The sequence below is a fragment of the Numida meleagris genome, chromosome 5 (genome assembly GCF_002078875.1).
Source record: "Numida meleagris isolate 19003 breed g44 Domestic line chromosome 5, NumMel1.0, whole genome shotgun sequence".
Classification (NCBI taxonomy): Eukaryota; Metazoa; Chordata; class Aves; order Galliformes; family Numididae; genus Numida; species Numida meleagris.
In genome coordinates this window covers 7,730,339-7,749,827 of record NC_034413.1, presented here as the reverse complement: position 1 = coordinate 7,749,827, position 19,489 = coordinate 7,730,339, and the positions used below count along the sequence as shown (strand labels likewise).

Sequence of the window (19,489 nt, the reverse complement as noted above, 5' to 3'; positions counted from 1 at the left end):
TGAATTTCTGAAGCACGTGCATTCCTAATGATCCAACTGTCTCCAAGCCAGGGATGTGCTCTGTTCTGCTGAAATATGCTGCAGTAAAAAAATGCCAACAAGGCTGAATCACTGGTTTGGAGAAAGCTGCAGATAATATGTATTAATCAGGCATGCTCTCGCTTACTATGTGCAAAAGCGTTTTGTGTCAAGCGAAATGGGTAAAATTAAAATCTAAAGTTTTCATATAGATTAATGTCCTTGGCCCATCCTAACACCAACAGCAATGATAGCATCTTTTGTTTACTCTGAAGAAGATCACATGAAGCCAAAATCTGCTCTGAATTACGCTTTGTAGAGTCAGCACGTATGTCTGAACAGAATTAAATGCCGACTAAATTTACACAAGAAGATATAATCTGACCCTAAGCTACTTCTATGCTACACAGTCTACACCGTGAGGAAGTCTACCTTTATTTTGGCATGGGCCATTCCTATTTTTCCTTGCATATTTTTCTAATACATCAGATAGGATTCATTTTTAATTCTAAGACTTTGCAATGGAAACTCACACTTCTGTATGCTAAACTGACTACAAGAAGGCACTACACTGGTCTAAAAGATAAGTCAAACAGTATCACACATGGCTATTTCTACTGCATTATCAGGTGAAAGCTACCTCAGGTATGCCTGCATGCAGTATAACAACATGCTCCTCCAGAGAGCAGGTAACAGTTAATATATTAGCACTGCTCTGGAGGAGAAGGAATGGAAGTAGGTGGTGTTCTTGAGTGCAAAGACTCGCACGGAAGTTTGAAAGTGGAAAGGCAGCCCTGAATCAAGAGGACAGGGAGGACCTCCTAACATCAAATTGGATGTTCTGCTGCTTATGGACAGGCAAATGCTCTTGAGCAGCGCGCATGACATGTTCAAATCCAGCATCTTGCAGATATTTTGTCAACTGAAGTCCTCATCTGTAGTTCATCAGTAAGTAGGAAAGCAAAATTGATGTAACTGATAGCAATTCTTCTTAGGAAAAAGCACAAACTATTGTTCATGTAGTAACAACAGTTCCTATTGTTACAACAGTAACTATTGTTACTATTCTTAACCATCTCTTCCAAGTCAGATGCTTTCTACCTTTTTCATTTGCTTCACATTCGCGCTCTTAGTTTTTGTTTCAGAAGAGAAACTTCCTATAGCAAATGAAGCATTTCATTAAACAAAATTTAAAACGTGAGAATTAACAAACACCGCACTACGTGATGCAAAATACAGTCAGTGCCCAGGGTGGCAAGTGATAGTAGGAAAGCTGTGTGGCAGAAATAGTGGCAAGCACAGCAAGTGACAATGATAAAGAATCTTCTCAGTAAAGAAGACCATTATCAACACTGAAAACACAACAGCAAACCTCTGCAGAGCGTGGTCTGCGCAGAACCAGACTCTTTGGATAAAAGAACTCAGATGAGGAATGCTGCCATGAAACAGAAAAAGGAAAAAGAAGAGTGAAAAGGAAAGCCGTTTCCCCAGCCCATTGGTTAAGCTCTTTTTCAGTCAAGTCACAAGTTACAAATGACTACTCGATAGATAACAAGCTGTGTGCTATAGTATCTGTTACTTGCTGATCCCTGTAAAATCACAAACAAGCAGATAGTTGAACCTAAGCAATGTATATTCTAGTTATGTACATATAGCTGCTTTACCCTCTACTTGTTTTGACTTAATAAATGTCTACAGAAAATCCAGTGGGAGGAATACTGTAATCAACCATTGTTTTTCTGAACTCAGTCTGAGATCTTGACCAGCTAAAATACTGATTAGTTTATATCACAATTCAGTTACTGAGAGAAAACAGAACTGGCTGAAAGCTTATACAATGACTTCCACAACAGAAGGGCATTTTCTTCTGTTTTGCTCCACAGGGAACAAGGAAACCCAACAGAGCAAGGATGCCTTATCAACGGCAGAACCACCTGAAAATCAAGTCCTGCCCCGACAGATGTTGTATCTTGTATTTGAGAACTGACAAATCAAATTCTGTTTCTTACATCAAGTCTAAATGTATGCAGTCAAGAAACTGAAGGCGAATCAAGCCACAGGTCACAACTGAGAGGTGACGTGCTTAAATACACAATTTCCCAGTCTCATTTGTTTCTGTACCTACCTGTTTGCTATTGCTCTCGTCTGAGTAAGCAGAAACATTTGGCAAAGTCATCTAAATGAACTCAAATGGCCAAGGGAACTCAAACTGATTTTAAATCAATTTGCACCAAAATAGGTACAGACTCTTTGCAATGTAAAGTTGAAGATAAAAATTCTCAACCTCTCCAGCTAGCTTCAGCACTGTACATTTCCAACTTTCAAGACATATTAAACATCTGCATGGAAGATCTCCAGGAATAAGGTGACCTTGGATAGCTATGCAATGACATCTCTTGTGTTCCCCCTTTATTAAGCACTTTTTTCCACTTCACTTGTCTTGAATTTCATAGAAAAACTCACTTAGGAGAAGTCTTGCAGGTGGATGAATTCAATTAAAATTACCTGAGAGAGAGGAAGACTCACATGTTTTAATGTCTGATGGGAAAAAGGAGAAAATATTCGAAGTCTTTGGTCATTTTGATGGGGAATGGAAATAAGCCAACTGAGTTATAAGGTCAGCTCAGAGAAGGTTCATAAGGGCAGCAGTGTAGTCAGGAGTGCTTTGACAAGGCTCTTGGGTCCATGCAAGAGAGAGCTATTGTACCCCAACCATTCACTGCGAAGCACAAGTATTCTGACACTTTTGCTGGGCCAAACCACTGTCTTACATTCAACTTGTTAAATGGGGAAGAAAATTCAGACCAGCATAAAAAGTACTATGGTAATTACTTTAGTAAGGAAACAATCTAATTTTTTGGAGTTCTCTATGTGGCTTCTAATTACTGAGCATTGGCATAAACTATCTGTCTGCTTCTTGGGAAGTGCAATAATCCTACATCTATTCTGAAAATAACTACGTCTCTTAAATGATAAAGCTAAAGCTGGTTTACGCTGTGATAAGATGGTCACTGAGAAAAGCAGCTGTCAGCCATCATACCAAAAGTCAGAACAGGATAACGTGCAAACACTGGACGGTAATAGCAATGTTTGGTCCTGCTAGATCACGTGGTTGCTCACAGACAGTTCTGCTTCTGTACTATCAGTACAGCCCATGCTAACATGAACTCTGCTCAAGAGAAATATATTAGTATGTTACCTACGTTCATAGTGAACTCACAGAAAAAGTCACCTGAATCGATTCTAAAGGACTAGGCTTCCTGCGAATGACCCACACGCAGAGCACAACCCACAGGATAATCTATGCATCTCCATGCCAGTACCTCTCATTTTCCCGGGCTGACAGACCTTCTAGCCATTTGATCTGCATGAAGTCTCTAACATTCTATTCTCTAATAGTCAGAAAAATTAACAAAGTTCAAAAGCACAATTGAGATATCAAAGACAGTAAATTGTCCAGAAGGCAAATTAGTGAATATGGGCTTAAAGCTGCCTGGTTCATGAAGAAAGTAATGAGTGCAGTATTATTCCCATCAAGGATCTGATCCAGAAAGTTCTCCTTGGTATGCTGAGATGATCCCAAAGATGCCAGCCCTTCCGGGCATTCAAATTAGGATCACTTTGGGGATTATTTGGATGGCAAAGGAATAGAGTATATCCCAGCTAAATGCTGTAAATACCTACAGAGAACAAGGGACAACTATTGGAAAGTTATACAGATGTGCAAAAATACTAAGATACATCACAGCTCTTGTCGTGTTCACATTTTACTCCACTGCCCAATAACTCAGATATATGATGATCTGTCTTAGAGACAATGGCATATCTGTATATCGGTAAATTATACCATCTGGGGGGGAATACACTGAAACTGAAGACGATGACTCTAAAAACCACACCAATATCTCTGAAGAGCTGCCAAAGTTATTCTGCCAGTGTGGTGACAGCTGTGCAACAAAGATCATAGAAAAAAAATCACATTTTGTACACAATGTTCAGTTACTAGGTGTGTAAAATATCCAGCATGTCATTGTCACAAACTCAGCTTACCCGTAGCTTATCTTCAGTCTTAGTGGATTGCTTACAGTCGGGATGCCAGACAGTGGAACCTTGGAGGACACAAAAAAAAGAAAAAAAAATCCTTATTTAGAGTAAAGCAGATGATTTCTGGTCATGAGAACTTAGTCACGAAAAAAGAACCCCCTCACTGAATCAGACTGTGAATCTGTATGAACTATGCAAGCCTTTCACATTAAATCCCAGCTCATGGGAAATACAAGTGAAACAAAAAAAACTCCAAATCCTTGGTCCACCTACAGCAGCCTCTTGCTGGAGCTATCAAAGCACTTAGTACAGCTTCTTAATTAAAACTCGAACAGTTGTAAACAAACAGCAAGGAAAACAGGCAGCACCAGCTGGAGGGATTGAAAGATGGAGGGTCCTTCTGGTAAGGATGGAGGGCAAGGGCCATGGCAACCTGACCTGGTTTCCCCTTTTGTACTGCACCATGCATAAAAATTACAAGTCCACTATTAGTGTTTAAATCCTGTGATTTCCTTGAGCAGTATTTGTGCTTAGTTACTGTAAAATATTACTCATATCACCTCTTCCCTGCAAAATGCGACGGGAAATGTTTATTAGGAACAAAACAGAAAATTCACAGCACAGCAGGCAGGGCTGTATCTCACCTGCTGCATCAAGCTAATGAAGCCAGAATGACACACAGCACAAATTATGTGAAGGTGGCTCTCCAAAAAACAGTGTACTATACCTGGCATTGGCAAACACATTGCTTCAGTGCCCTGCTCTGTAAGGTCAGTGGCATGTGCTGCACTGGCATTTCCTCATGGCAAGTTTCAGTCTCACATCCTCCCAGAGAGGCAACATTTCCCCTGTCTGTGTTCCAAAACATGGGATTCTCTCTCACACTGCAGAAATGTAAATATCTGGCTGTGCCCATGGGCTGGGAAGGGGCACTGCCAACCCTCCCCAGTGCTTTGGAACAGAACGTAAACTATGGTTACTGCTGGGAAGCTGCTGGCAGGTTTTTAGCCAATCTGAAATAGAGCAGAAGCTAATGCTGATTTTTAACACTGACTGCAGCCGTAGTCAAATTCAGACTTCAAGCCAGCAGCCACAAAGCCTTGCATGACCCTTGTCTGTCTGCAGGAGGGAACTTCACCTTTTCACTCTGTCCACAAAGAAACCAAACAAAGGGCAGTCCAGGTCTCCTGCTGGTGAATATTAGCTCAAGTACAGCCAGAGGACACCCCACCCTCTGAGGCAGTGAGAGGGATGGATCAAGGGCCCTGGATGCTTTACTCTAACAGCCCTTATATGGCCCTGTGCAGAAGTGAAGAGCAGCAGGAATGTTCATTTCCCAGCAGCACACAAGAAAATCATCATCATCAGAAGGCCGGAGAGAACACTGTGATTCTGGATCAGTCTGAGAAGTTTGGCTTCAAGTTTGAGCCGAGGAAGAAGATAACTGTGCATTTGGCAGCGGGGAACGATCGGACAACAGGGGGAAGTGTACCAAGAGCCTTCTCTGTAAACAAACAGCAGCTTCCGAGCCAGGACCCCACAGCGCCGACAAGATCAGGAGAGAAGCACGGCCTGTGCATTTGCTAGGGGGTTAAACACATCCAAGCACTCAGGAAGAAGTGAGCTCTACGTATAATGCTGATACATATGGCTGATGAAACGAGAGTCAGAAGGTTTAGGTGTAAGGTCTTAAATTTGGTTGCGTGACCCTGAGAGAAATGTTCTCTGTTCCTCTGTACCTCAGTTTCTTTTCTATTAAACCATTCCTATTATATATTAAAAAAAAAGCTGCCACTGTATTTTCAGGCAGCAGTTAGCGCACATTAGCTCAATTTTAGGGACACCTCTGGACAATCCTGGAGCTGCTCAAAGGGAACAAGAAATGCAAGAGAGTCTTCGTGTCATGTTCACAGTGGAACTTAGCTAACGACTGTGAATTTTCTTTCACAAAATGGTGAGAAGTTTTAAAAATGTGAAATTCTAAAAGCCAAATCAGATTGAGCGGGCTTAAGAAGTTAAATGTAACTATTTTTTTTTTTTACAATCCTCAACTCTGAGCCAATTACATCTTGTAGATCTTAAGCATCCAAAAGCGTCAATCTATTTAAAAATGTTTGGAACTGTGCAAATTCCCAAGCTGCATAGCCCCTCTTCTTCCTGCTGGAAACAATTCAGCAAATAGTAGCTAATCCCATTCTTAGCATATGTTTGTTTGCTTACTTGGCAAACATCAACCAACACGTTCATGTATTCAATTTACCTTGCACATACCGCTGATCGAACATACAGTTCTCTAAAAAGCAGTAACTCAATTACACACTGAAGAAAGCTGTTTTTCTCTTGCAGATTTGCTTTTGCACCACAAACCTACCACACTCCTCTATTACACAAAGTGATGCCAACACTGCGTTTTCATGATCAGTAGAGAATGCAATTAGAAATGAGAAGGAAGCTTCATATTTACATATATTTAATCAATAGCGCAATTTTTGTTCTACCTTTAGTGTTGTGGTGGTGTATTTTTGTTACAGAGAAGGCTGTTATTCTGCACCCTAGGGGAAACAATTTGGGCACAGTCAGCATATCCATTTCAGCTGAGAGCTTTGCTCAGGAAAGACTTTTAGGTCACCTACACTTAAAAGCACGCTGAATCTAGAAAGGAAAGGTTTGAAAGGGCAGTCTCAGCAATAACACTTGGTCAGAAAACAGCTTTATACAATAAAGCTTGTATAAAACTTGTGCTGCTCCTCCTGAGACAGAGTGAGCATGAACAACGGGAACTCACAGCCACAGAAGTGGACGCAGCCAAGGAGAGAAGGATGGCAGGGCAAGGAACAGGGTCTCTCCTCACATAACACTCAAGTTATGCTGGAACACAATCTAGCCTGGTTTAAGTAGGAGTAACACCTTCTGTCTTACCGAGATCTGCAAAAATTTACACCACAGCGTGCCCAGTCAATGTGAATAGTTCTTACCAGTTCACACCTTGCTCTTATTAATGTGATTTCTAAATTAATCTGCTCATCATGTTCTCTGTCTGTACTGTATCATTCTGTGATGTGATGAAACTAAGATTAACACTTGTCAGGTGCTGTAACTGCTGCTTTCAAATTAATCTTTCAGATTTGCCATCAGAAAGCAGTACTTCCTACCCAACCCTCTTTCAGCCTCTCCTTGCTTTTGCAAGGATGCGCTGCTGCACAGCCATGTATCTAATTCTGTGCACAGCTGGAGTCAGATGACTCTTTACAAGGTCAGTGAGAGATGAGAAAGATGGACTGCAAGGGAGGACAAGCTATAAAATAACACAAGTCAGCTTCAAAGGAATTTCTTAACAATGTTATCTTATTTTGGAATTCCTCCAGAAGGAATCTCTCCAGTTTTTCAAGAGACACTTTCATCATTTCTTTCCTACCTCTTTACAGTTCTTTCAGGTATATCAAGCAAGTTTTCTAACGTAAGTACAATATACAAATTCCCGATATGTAGTTGTCTTTTCACTTTGATTTCTGGCCTGCATAGGTGTACTTCTATGAACATTTCTTAATACTACAGCAAGTTAGAAAAATAACTGCAGCTTAACAGTTTAAGTGCTACCTTCTGGGAGAGCAGGTAGCAAGGCCACCATCATGGACACTTAATACAGTGAAAGAGTTCCAGGTGAAAAAGCATGAGAGCATTCTAATGAAGAAAAGGCTACAGTCCTCCCTGCACCCATTACACAGGACAGCTATAAACTGCTGAGGTCTTGGACAGAAAAATTACAAAGTCTGATTTTCTAGTTCTGTTCTAGAGACATTTTTACCTTGCAGATACATTTCTTCTCCTTCTGTGAACATCTGGTTGCACCTGCTGCATCGTGCACAGCTGGGATGATAATGCTTGTCACCTGCCTAAAAAATAAAAAGGGAAATGAGGGATCAGTACATTGCACTGCTTTGTAAGCACTCATTATCCATTGGTGGACCACTGTCATTTTCCTTCTAGTTCACCCAGTACAATATAATATTGTCTTGATGATGTGCTGGTAGCTCAGGGAAACACTTTCCTTACTGCTTCAATCCAGAGATCTACTTAGTACAGTATCCTGCCCTCAGCAGAAGGCAGCAGTGTCTATGTGAGGTAAAAGGATGCAAGAAATATGACCAGAACAGCCCTTCCTCTTCACACCTTCCCATTTGGGTAATCTGCACTTTAAACACATCCAGTTGAGAGTCTGTGTCCCAATCTATCTGTTCTCCCTGATTTTGCACCACACATTCTTGAATCTCCACTTCAAGGTCCAAAGCAATGAACGTTACACCACAGTCAGACATTTGTGTAAACCCTCTGCCTCCCCATCCTGCAGACATCACGTATTTTCTCAGTCACTCCATTGTTACAGATAAATTTAAGCCACAAATGACAGTTTCCAACCTGCCACTGCATTCCTTGGCTGTCTTCCCAACGCTGCTGATCTGGACATTAATGGAGGGAGAGCTTTCCAGAGCAGCTTCTGGGACCATTAACTTAATTCACAAATGCCTGACTTCAGACAATTCGTGGGTGCAGACAGCTTGAGCTGTCTGAACTGTTAACCCAAAGATACTAACTACTCTAGATCCTGTTAAACAAATCCAAATCCACTGAGTCGTTCTGTCTCTTAAATACACTGATACTCATAATAAATTAGGCTGATCAGATTTCAGGCCTACAAGGACAGGAAAAATGAAGGCACAGACATAATTTTGATTTCTTCTCCTTAGTAGAGCAAAGCAACAATGCATCAGAAACTAAGCAAGTGAAGTCCACGCTAGGCTTTTTTAAAATGGAAACGGAAAAAAAAAAAATTAACCCCCCCCACACCAACAACATCAAAATAGTGACAAGTATGCGATTCTAAAAGGCTTTAATCATCGCATCTGACTTTCTAACAAGCTAACCTTGAATGCCTCATTCCCTGTGGACTGAGATGTTCATACACAAAACACCTGTACGTAGCATAAGGCTGTGAATATTGAATGAGGTTCAAAGGCAGTCTCCAGTTCAGACAGTTCAGCACTTAGCAGGAGCCTGTACGCTTCTCTGCGCTTTCTGTCTTGCATAATCAATATCACATATGCAGAGGAGCAGGAATTTTATCTGTGTTTGGTAAAATAATCCCAACTTCTGAGCATTCCTGAAGTTCTTCAGCAAAATGAAGGTCAATGGATCTATTTGTCAAAAGTAATTTCAAGCACATTTCGTTAAAGAATGTGTCAAGTCTGATGTCCTGGGAACTGCTCCCAGTCAATGAGATATTAAAAATTCCTCACAGGACTGAATCACTGCCGGAAAGCATCCTCTCCAAACAGGAATACGACTTAAAAATGCAACTGAAATGTAGAAACATAGGAAAAAAATTTCTGGGCTCTGCTTGTCTAATCCAACTAAAGAATAACTTTGCTGCATTACAGAGCTCAATTTTTCAGTAGGTACGTGAAATTTTCTGAAATAAAATTCATAGCTTATCAAAAGGTATTCAGTGGGGTAGCTAAGCAGCTATGTAGTCTGAACTGAAAAGAGCACAGATCCTGCTATATCATTATTAATTCACCCCTGAGATAACCCATCTGAATCAGATCACATCTCACGAGATGTCATCCAAATGCCCAGACACGAAGGACTGAAACAACACTGTGGTGAAAACCTTCCTTAATTTCAGTTAACTGCCAAAATGTCTGTACGTCAATATTATCAGATAAAGCAGCAGTGAAGATCCAGTAGAAACGTATACATTGGGAAAGCACCATGGCATGTGGACAACAAAAACTGCCATGTATTCACATCTGTATGGCTTCAGCCGCTGTTCTTCCATCCTGGCCCCTGAGGTGTGTGTTTTAGGACAGAAGGAAGAAGATGGGATCACCCCCATCTTTTAATCAAATGCTGCATCAATTGCCATAAGCAAAAGCTGCTCGTTCTTTGGATGTTGTGTGGTTACTCTGCCAGTGCCCCCAGGCTTCTGATTTTTGTATTCCTTAAGTTGCAGTTAATTCACAACTTTGGTAAGTGATTTCTACTAGTGTGATTGATTGATCCATCGGTTCACAGTTACAAAGTACTAGGGAAAGCTTCTGAATCTACAAGGGACGAAGCATTCAGATACCTGGTCTTATCCAGCTCTCAGGCTACTAAACTCACATTCAGTAATGTCAACAGTTCACTCCACGCCCAAAAATCCCTTACAGTTACTTTACTGCACAGAATTTCTCAGCTATACACAAGCTGATGTACCGTGCCCCAGAAACCCAGCACAAGCACCTGCTCCAAGCACACACAGCTCTCAGCACACCACCACAGGACTTCAAAATCAAGGAGTTGGCGGTTGGACTAGATGATCTTTGTGGTCTTTTCCAACCTCAATGATGCTATGACTGCATTTTTAGAGACCACTCCTTGCCTAACTCTGTCCCCCTACTTCCCACAAGACTAACTTTTCTTTTCTGGGGGCTTGCAGAGCTCTAGTCCGATTTAACAAATGTTCTCCTCCTTGGTAAACGTGAGAGCGTTAGATTTCCTATTACTCATGCCTTCACTTCTGCCTGCTTTTCAGAACAACAGTGAACAAGAGCCAGAAAGGACAATAACAAGAATCCCACCAGGAGCACTCACATGCCAGTGGGTCTGGTACAGGAAGAACTAATTACCAACAGACATTTTTATTGGCCAAAAGACACAATTAAGTGCATTTTTGTTGCATTACATTTGCACAGCTGCATTCACTCACTCTCCATTCAAAGATATCGCAGCAATCACCTGACAAGCAGCTATTAAACATGCAGAAAGCTTTTCTAAAATCATTTAAACACTAAAAAAAAAACCCTGCTATGTAGCTTTAAGTGTGCTTTAAAGAGTATTTTATTTTTTATTATAAAGAGGTGTAATGGCTCTTTGACTGACAAGTCTAATCAAATATTTAGTTCCACCACGACTCGAGGAGGATGACCTGATTTCTTAACTCTCTTAAGGACCAAGGAGCAGCACAAAGAATAACTGAGCCTCATCTTCAAACCCCTTAAGGAATACCAAGAATTGTAAAACAGGAACTGCAGCAGTAGCCTACCATTTTTCAGTGGAGCTTTACTTTAATTACTCGCAGAGGTCAAAGAACCCTTCACCCTGTTTGATGTTGGGGATAATATCAAATTCCATTGTTTCCTTCTCTGCAGGCTCCTGTGATCTCACAGGCGGGTGGAACAGCACAAACACTCGTAAGACCAACATTTGCTTTTAAAAACATCCTGGCCCAAGCTGTCCACTCGCTTTTCCCAGGCTCTTATCTGTCCAGCAAGTCACAAATGTCGGTGCTGAGAGACAAAAATAAAAGGGCAGCTCCTCTGCTTCCAAAGGACTTCACAATCTCTACTGATTTTCTCTTCATAGCGATGTCAGAGCTGCCCCCAGGCCCAGCCCCCAGCAGCCCCTGCCAGCCGGAGCAGAGCAGCACACGAGGGGACGTGGGAAATGGAGCGTGAGGCCCTGACCCTAAATCTGAGTGACAACTTGCATGCAAGAGACATGGAAGACCCTCAGAGCCTTCCATTGATGGCTGTGCTTTCTTGGGCAAGCCAGAACTGCAGCTGTCCTGCTGCTATGAACGCTTGCACTGTTAATTCAGGCCTGCTTTCTGGTTTTTATACAAAAATACTTCCCAGCATCCCAACAGTGACTGCCAGTGTCATGCTATTATATCCCTTAGCAGATGGATGGTATTAAACTTTGCAACTTATTAGTGCTCATTTCATCAGCATACAGTATTATTATACCCATTAGTTATTAATAATACCAAGGCAATTATTAGCTGCTCAAAATGTAATTTTTCCTTAAAGCAAAGCCGTGAGTAATGCTTCTGGCCAAATCCCTTCAGGCTAGACTACTGGAATCAGCCCTCCTCACAGCTGAGTATCAACTGGGTTTACTCTACAGGAAGGTCCCAGCCACCACTTGTGACTGGGCTGTCAGCTCTGCCTCAAGCTCTCACCTCCTGCAGCATTCAGTGATGTGCAAAGGTGAAATACGCTTAACTACAGATGATGTTCCTTATTGCAGCCACTCATCCAGTCCTCACAGAGCAAATACACAGATTGCTTACACACGACCACAGTAAGAACTTAAACCGTCCATGCAGAAACAGCAGGAAGTTGATACTGCAAAGAAAGGGGTAACACTCAACTAAGAAAGGTACCCACAGAAGCCAAAAGTGACCTGTGAGAGTACCCTGGTCTATACAGAGAAGCAAAGCAACAGCAGATACAGGTAAATTACAGACTGCCAGAATTTCTGTCATCTCCTTTAGGATCCCGAGGTGCATTTATGCACGGAGAAATCTAACCCCAGTGACTGACCATGTAGTTAATCAGAGACAACTCAGAGAAAACATATGTACTGGCTGGGATTAAGATATATGTACATCCTGCAAAGAAGCAAAACTGCTGAACGTGTGCAGCGTTTACACCATATTCTGTCTTGTAGTGAAGGGGCATGGCAATCGATGGCATTCTAACTAGTCTCGGCCTTCTCACTACTTGGCAATGCCGAAGATGTGTTTCTCATATTTGATACTGTTTATTGGGCAAGACTTTTTTAAATTACTGTTTGCTATGAGTCTACATTTATAAATTAAGAGACTTGAATAATTAGTACGTGAGAGTCTTAAAATCTCTATATACAGCTAGGCATTTGTCTGACAGATGGATGCGTTAGCAGGGGAGAGATACCTCGGAGCTGACTTCCTCCTGCCCACAGCATGAGGTACCTCTGCTGCTGGCCCAGACAAGAAGATAAAGCCCTTCCTTGCAAATCTGCTGATGACTCAATGCTTGTTTTGCTATCTGAATCCAACAAGTATGCTTGAATAGCCTAATGCAATACAGAATGCCTGCAAATCAAGCAAGCGGGGCCCTGGGAGATTGAGGGCCATGCTACGGGCAACATCCCCTGAGGGAGGCAGCTGGAGGACATCATTAGTAACCTCCCAGAAAGAACTCTCAGGGTACCTGACACAGCCAGTTCTTCTGATCATTTGTTGTATACAAAGAATACAAAGGAAAAGCAGAAGAAAGGTTCTGCTTCTGACCGTATGCTGCAGTGTCACTATTACAATACCGGCAAGTGGGCGTGTGGAGCTACAGAATAGGAGAACAACATGAGCTGCGAACTTGAAGGACTCAGAACCAACCACTGCTTGGAGAAAGGCTTCAACAGTGACTGAATCACAATGGAAAAGTAATTAAAAGCAAGGAAAAGAGATAATAGCAGGAAAGAGAATGAGTTTTCTGATCCCTCTAAAAAAAAAAACAAAACAACAACTACGGCATCATCAACAAGTTAGACAAATTTAACCTCAAAATAAGATGAAATTTCTACAGTAGAGGTAAATTTAAACAGCAAGAAGGTAAATGTGTGATTTTACAATCACCCTGCAGTCTTCAAGACAAAGCAGGAGATTATCACAAGGGATAAGCTTTCATTTATTTTAGGGAAAAGCTCTGATTTTGAAAAGAGAAGGTCAAGCAGGATGCTTTTAGTAGTCTCTCTGACCTTAAAATCCATTCCAATGGCTTTATAAAGACAGAAGCCATTACAGAGACTGTTCATAGGGAGCACAGGTTCAGACCAGACCAGCAAAATACTCAGAGTCAAAGCTTAGAACACACCAGAGAAATTTCTAATAGAGTTAAGTCAGTTTGCACTGAAAATTTACTCCTCCAGCTGCCTTGGCAAAGCAGCAGCATTCCCAGGACAGCAGGAGTTTTGCTGCTAGAAACAAGCTTTTGCTGATGTGGTGTGTGTCTCAGCAGCCAGTTCGAAGGCAGGGGAAGAAGTCTGGGGCAAGGTGTGCTGCATCAGGGCCCGAGCTGCTGCTGGGGCGGCACCAGGGGCTCTGCAGAATGAGCCTGGCTGGGAGAACAGCCCTGTGTGGGGCTCAGCAAAACACCTGCCAGCCTGCTCCGTGGGCAAGGGCAAACTGCTTCTACTGATGAAGCATGCAAGAGTGTGAGAGATCGAGCAGCTCACCACGGATCAAAATTATCGCTTGAAGCAGAGCCCAACAAAGAACTTCATTCTCAGTCGCCCAGCCCCACAGGACCACTGAGTAGCACACTACTTCATACAACAACTGTAGCTGACTTTCTTGCTAATCTAATACAAAAATGTCCTTCCAGTTTTCAGTCAGAAGGTCGTTTGGGGAACCATACAAGCTCTGGCATGCAATTCAGCCAAGCCTGCTCTCCGTTCTCATGTCTGCATTCAGTTCAGAGGGAGTGTCCCAAAAACAACAGAGAAATAAAAGTTGGGAAGGCCAAAGGAGGGGGAAAAGAAACTATGCATGAGGTCACGCACAGTATATTGGTAGAAAATAACAAGAAAACATAAAACAAAGGTAGCCTGTGAGAAACTAAGTGGAAACAAAGCATTCAACATACGCTTATTTGTACCTGGTAGATTCCCAGGTTATTCTAACAGGAAAACATACCAGGACTGAACTGAACGGGGAGTATTTTTTTCTTCTGGGGACTATAGTCTGCTTCTGTAGCAAATCGATCCTAGCAGCACTGCCAGTCCAGCACTCTGGCCCTGCAGCGCTTTAAAAAGTATTCAAAAGTGTTTTATCCTAGATTAACTGCAACGTTACCTGCTACTCTTGGAAAATTCTTCCAGCAAGGGGTCCGTAATAAGCAACAGAGGACAATCTAGGAAAGGGACAGATTTGCTTCAAGTATTTTTCTTATCAAACACATTGCTCTAACTCTGGAGTCACTGATATAGTGAATACATCCAGGCATGTCTGAGGAATCCTTGCTCTGTAATTCTGGCCAAAATGCCATCAAGTTAAGCCAGTGAACAGGTAATGCAGAGAAATAGCTGTCTCTTTAAATACAATAACTTAGAATAGTGTCAGACCACCAACAGATACTCTGCTAAAAGCAAAGCCTTTTACTTTTGGCAGAAGTCCATTTTATGTTCTGTTTGTCAATTTTCTCATATACATGATTTCTAATAACATATGCAAAAGTATGCAAGCATACTTTTGAATCCTAGCTGGCATGAACAACCAGCAGTGTATGCTTGTCAGAGCCAACATATGGGCATTTTACTCCCTACACCGCTTCCTTCACTCCCATATCAAACCAAGGTTTCCAGTTACCACAGGAAAACTACTCCAACCAAATAACCATGATAGAGTATATTAATACGGCAATGAACAGGACATAAAGTAGAAAGGGATGTCTAAACTTGCTGCCATTCAAGTTTCATTTGAGTACAGCATCTCCAAAACTGCCCTGTAACAGTAGTTCAAGCAGATTTCTCAGCAGCACCCTTGAAGTTCTTGCTGCCTCCATTCTTACTCTCTTCATTGTTCAGAAAATAACAATTTTCATCCAAGATATAACTACTTTACCGAAACAGATGCATCTATACACGTAACAAATCTCCCTCTCCAAATCCTACATGTAAAAGTCAAAGGTTTAACATTTTGACTTGCACCCAAGTCATTCATGGTGCTCATTGCAGAGACCTCAGCAAACCACAGAACATCCCAAGCCAGAGCCACAGTGTGAACGCCAGGGTATCTGTCTTGCTGGTGATGAACGGGTGTACCTCTTGTTGTGTGCTATTTTTCTCTCTTACAAAGAAAAAAAAATTGTAATAAATGTCACACAACCCAAATAGCTACCTAAAAGAACTACCATATCTGTGGGACACTCTAATGTAACATGAATGTGCAATTAAACCCTTCTGATTTTATGCTCCAGGTAATCATTAAAGCGCCAGTTCAGTAAAGACACTTGGGTGCTGATTGTCTGGACTTCAAAGCCCTTTTTTTTTTTTTTTTTTTTTTTAAATGAAGGAATTGTCTTGACAAAGCAAACAGGAGAGAGAACTGATCCTGGCAGAGTGGACACGAAGTGCAATACCTGGTTGGAGCCTGTTACAAATGTGTGACAACCACAGACTTGCCCCAGCAGGCTCTTCCCCACCTCTCAAATTTCAAACCTGTTACTGCTGCATTCTTCCCACCAATTACTTTTTACTGGGGACAGGTGTAACTCTTATCCTGCTCTTCCGCAAGTCAGCAGCAAACTCTCCACCAATAGCTGAACTTCAAAATGAAAGACCACAATCCTGCAAAAGTATTCCATTATGATCCAAGTCCAGGAAAAGCAAAAATTAAACTGGACGAAGTAACTTCATAATGGTGCAGATTGCCCCGCATTCCCCTATCACTACATCCCAATGAAAAGTGTGACTGTGACACTGCAGAAGTTTTATTTTCAGTGTAGTACTTTGGTGTAGGGATTGTCAATACCTGTACACCTTTGACTGTGACAGGTAGCACTAGCACAGTGCAAAGGCTGAAGCACTGAATAAGAACAGAAGAAACAACAGGAACCAAAAAATGAAAAATGTTGTTTTCCCCAAAACAGACTCTACCAAGAGAAGAACAACATATGTTCTGCAGAGACAGCCATGCAATGGAATTCTTAATAAAACTACATCACAAGAAAAATTAAATAGCCCAGGCAAATTACCCTTCCACTAAAAAAGCAATATATGTTACGTGTCCGCCTACAACAGGGAAGAACTACCTGTTTTAAGTACCTGTTGTGTGTTACTACAATGCAAGCAACAGTTACATATCACAAAGATAGCTGTTGGTTGCAGCAAACTCTATGCTAACACAAATGAATCTAAATCTTTCTAAAGATTTTGATCTTGCTGAAGTTTTCAGTAACATCTGGTGCATGAAACACCCCAGAGAATGTTCAACTAAAACAAAAGGGAAAAAGCTATTGTCCTAGGCAAAACATGTCTTAGTCAGCAAAACTGTACTCAAGAAAGCCATAAATCATATTTTTATAAGCACCTGCAAGACCTCACAAGTCCCTTTCTGGCAATAAGGAAGTCTTAATTGGTAATTTCTTAATTTCTTCAAATTACTTGTTGTAACTTGCTCTTCTTATTCACTATCTCATACATCCTCTTAACATCCCTCCCTTTTCTATTGATGTTTGAATTGACTAAAGGATGGTTTCAACACCGCTGCTGGGAAGTTAATGCCTTGTGATGGTAACGCCACAGCAACCCAGCTTCTGTCAAAGCTCCATCAACTTCAGATAATCTCTTTTGCTATCTTTATATGTCAAGCCTTTTCCAAACACAGGCACCCCTCCTGCCAGGTTTGATCTTTCGAGTTTCAAAGAGCAAAGCCACCAAAATCCTGTTTGAAGGATTTTTACATCAAGCAAGTTTGGTTATTCTTCTGGAACTATATTAACTGTAGATTTCTGACTCGGCGTGTGATGTCGTGTTCTATGCAATTACATGAGCATATTTTTCATCAGGGAAGTATAGGCTGAATTAAATCCACGCTGCTACTCAGCAGCACAGACAAGCTGCCTGAACCATCAGCCCGGATCCCTGAGCTATTATTAAACTTTCCATCTCCCCATTTCTACTCAAACAAACACACATCAAAAACAAAGCAAACATCACCAATGTTTGATGTTAACTGGTAAAACATGTTTCTGAGCTCAAAGGCAGGGAAACTGGAAACAAACTAACTGCATCGCTATGCAGCAATTCTCCAGAAGCGATCAGAAGATCCAACATACTATATTAAGAAATATTTGAGATAAAGCACTGTATTGTTCCTCCATGCATCTGCACTCAGCTGCAATCAGAAACAGCTCTGTGCTGCTCTCATCTATTCCTGGCAGTTTAAAAATACGTTAGCTACACTCCCCGTGTAAAACATGAGATTACACATAGCCTTTAAAAGAAATCCTGCTGGAGCACAGGAACAACAGTACAAATATCCTCTTCTGATAGCACTGTCGAGCTATTCAGTCACATCACAAAGCTGCTTCCCCTCCCTGAAAATAAAACCTTTTTCCTTCCCGTTCGGACCCTGTTTCACAGGAAGAAATTTACCTTCTGCGAGCTGCTCAGTGTGAATCCATGCCTCCTCGCCACGGGCAGCCTCCCCGCACCTCAGACAGCAGGAGCCCAGGCAAGGCTCAGGCAGCCCCCAGCCCCAGCAGCTGCACGCTGCGCGCTCTGCCGGAGCACGGCCAGCCCACTCTGAAGGAAGGAAAAGGGGAAGGATCCCGGCCCAGGCAGGGGCTGGACCGTTTCTCATCGCTGGTGTGTCACCGCTTAACGCTGATAGAGCTCCCGGTGTTCCTCCCTCAGGGACAGGTGTCCGCCGAGTGTGAAACCGGCACTCTCTAGCTCTGGAAGTTATGAAATGGTACTTCCACAGTGTCTGAAGAATTTACGCAGCCTCCTGGGTGTTAGTCTAGTTTCCTCAGAAACATTTAGTTACGCTGAGACCGTGTTCTGGTTCAGACTCATGCAGGGAGGTCCCGGGGCACTGCTCTCCCTGCACATCTATCCCCGAGCTCTCGGAGCAGCCTTCAGGCTCACGCTGTAAACGTCTGATCAATGTGCGGTGGGCCCTGTAAGCCGACCTACCTGACCTCCAGCACCAACACCCCTGTGCTCTGCTGTACATACCTGCGGCCTATGGCAGCAAACGCAGGGCAAACAATGGCAGCACGTGCTGCTGCTGCTTTCTTAGCACGTACCCGGGGATGTATAGGCAACACGACTGTGTTTTCCCATTTATTTTAAGAGCAGTAAAACTAAACACAAAGCAAATCACAGAACTAACAAGGCGTGCACTGTCTGCTGCTTCTCATGCGCTGTGCAGCCTTCTGCTCCTGCATTTTTATGCTGTGGGAAGGTGATAACACTGACTGAGAGCCACAGTTGAGAGCAAATTCTCTCCCCCGCCTATAAGGTGTGTGGTGGTATGAAAACAGTGCTAATACATTGTTCAGCAATTTTCCTCATAACCACTTCAGCATACAAACAAAACGGAACCCTTTTGGATCCATCATAACACCAGTCTTTGTTCTACATTGCTTCCTTTATAAAAGCTCTTTAACATTTTAAATCACCTTGACCTGCTTTTTACTAGTACAGATTGCACAACCTGAATCTGGTAAGTGGCACATTTTGTGATACTCCTGGATAATCGCTAAGAAAGCAGCCCTGTTCAACATTTAATTCAGCCAAAGAATTTGTTTGCCTTTCATTTAACACTTCTAAATGGAATTAAAATACAGCTATGTTTTAAGAGATTTTCTTCGTGGTTCCTTGATCTAGAAGAGGTGTAAGAACACAGGACCAGAGACACAAATGCAGTGCAGCACCTAACTACAACCTGTATGGCAGGAATCTTTGTAAGACAAGGCTGATGTTTTCATGTGAGCTTCTAAATCTAGCCCTGAAATCAGCACTTAAACAAACATACAGGCTACTCTGGCTCACATTCTTTGCCTTTAAATATGGATCCAGTTTCTTTACACAACCATAGCAGCTTTTTTACTCTCTT

General features: G+C 42.1%; 1 protein-coding gene across 15 annotated transcripts in view; it reads right to left on the bottom strand.

Moving 5' to 3' along the window:
• The window catches only part of ABLIM1 (actin binding LIM protein 1), a 182,419-nt gene that overhangs the window by 44,601 nt on the left and 118,329 nt on the right, over window positions 1-19,489 (bottom strand). For 14 of the 15 annotated variants that reach the window (XM_021399863.1, XM_021399858.1, XM_021399860.1 and 11 more), the window contains 2 exons: window positions 7,868-7,955; window positions 4,069-4,127 (listed from right to left, as the gene is read on the bottom strand). In XM_021399863.1, coding sequence (XP_021255538.1) covers window positions 4,069-4,127; window positions 7,868-7,955 — 147 coding nt within the window. Of the gene's footprint in view, window positions 1-4,068; window positions 4,128-7,867; window positions 7,956-18,021; window positions 18,179-19,489 lie in introns of those variants that run through there. The other variant, XM_021399867.1, reaches the window with a different exon arrangement.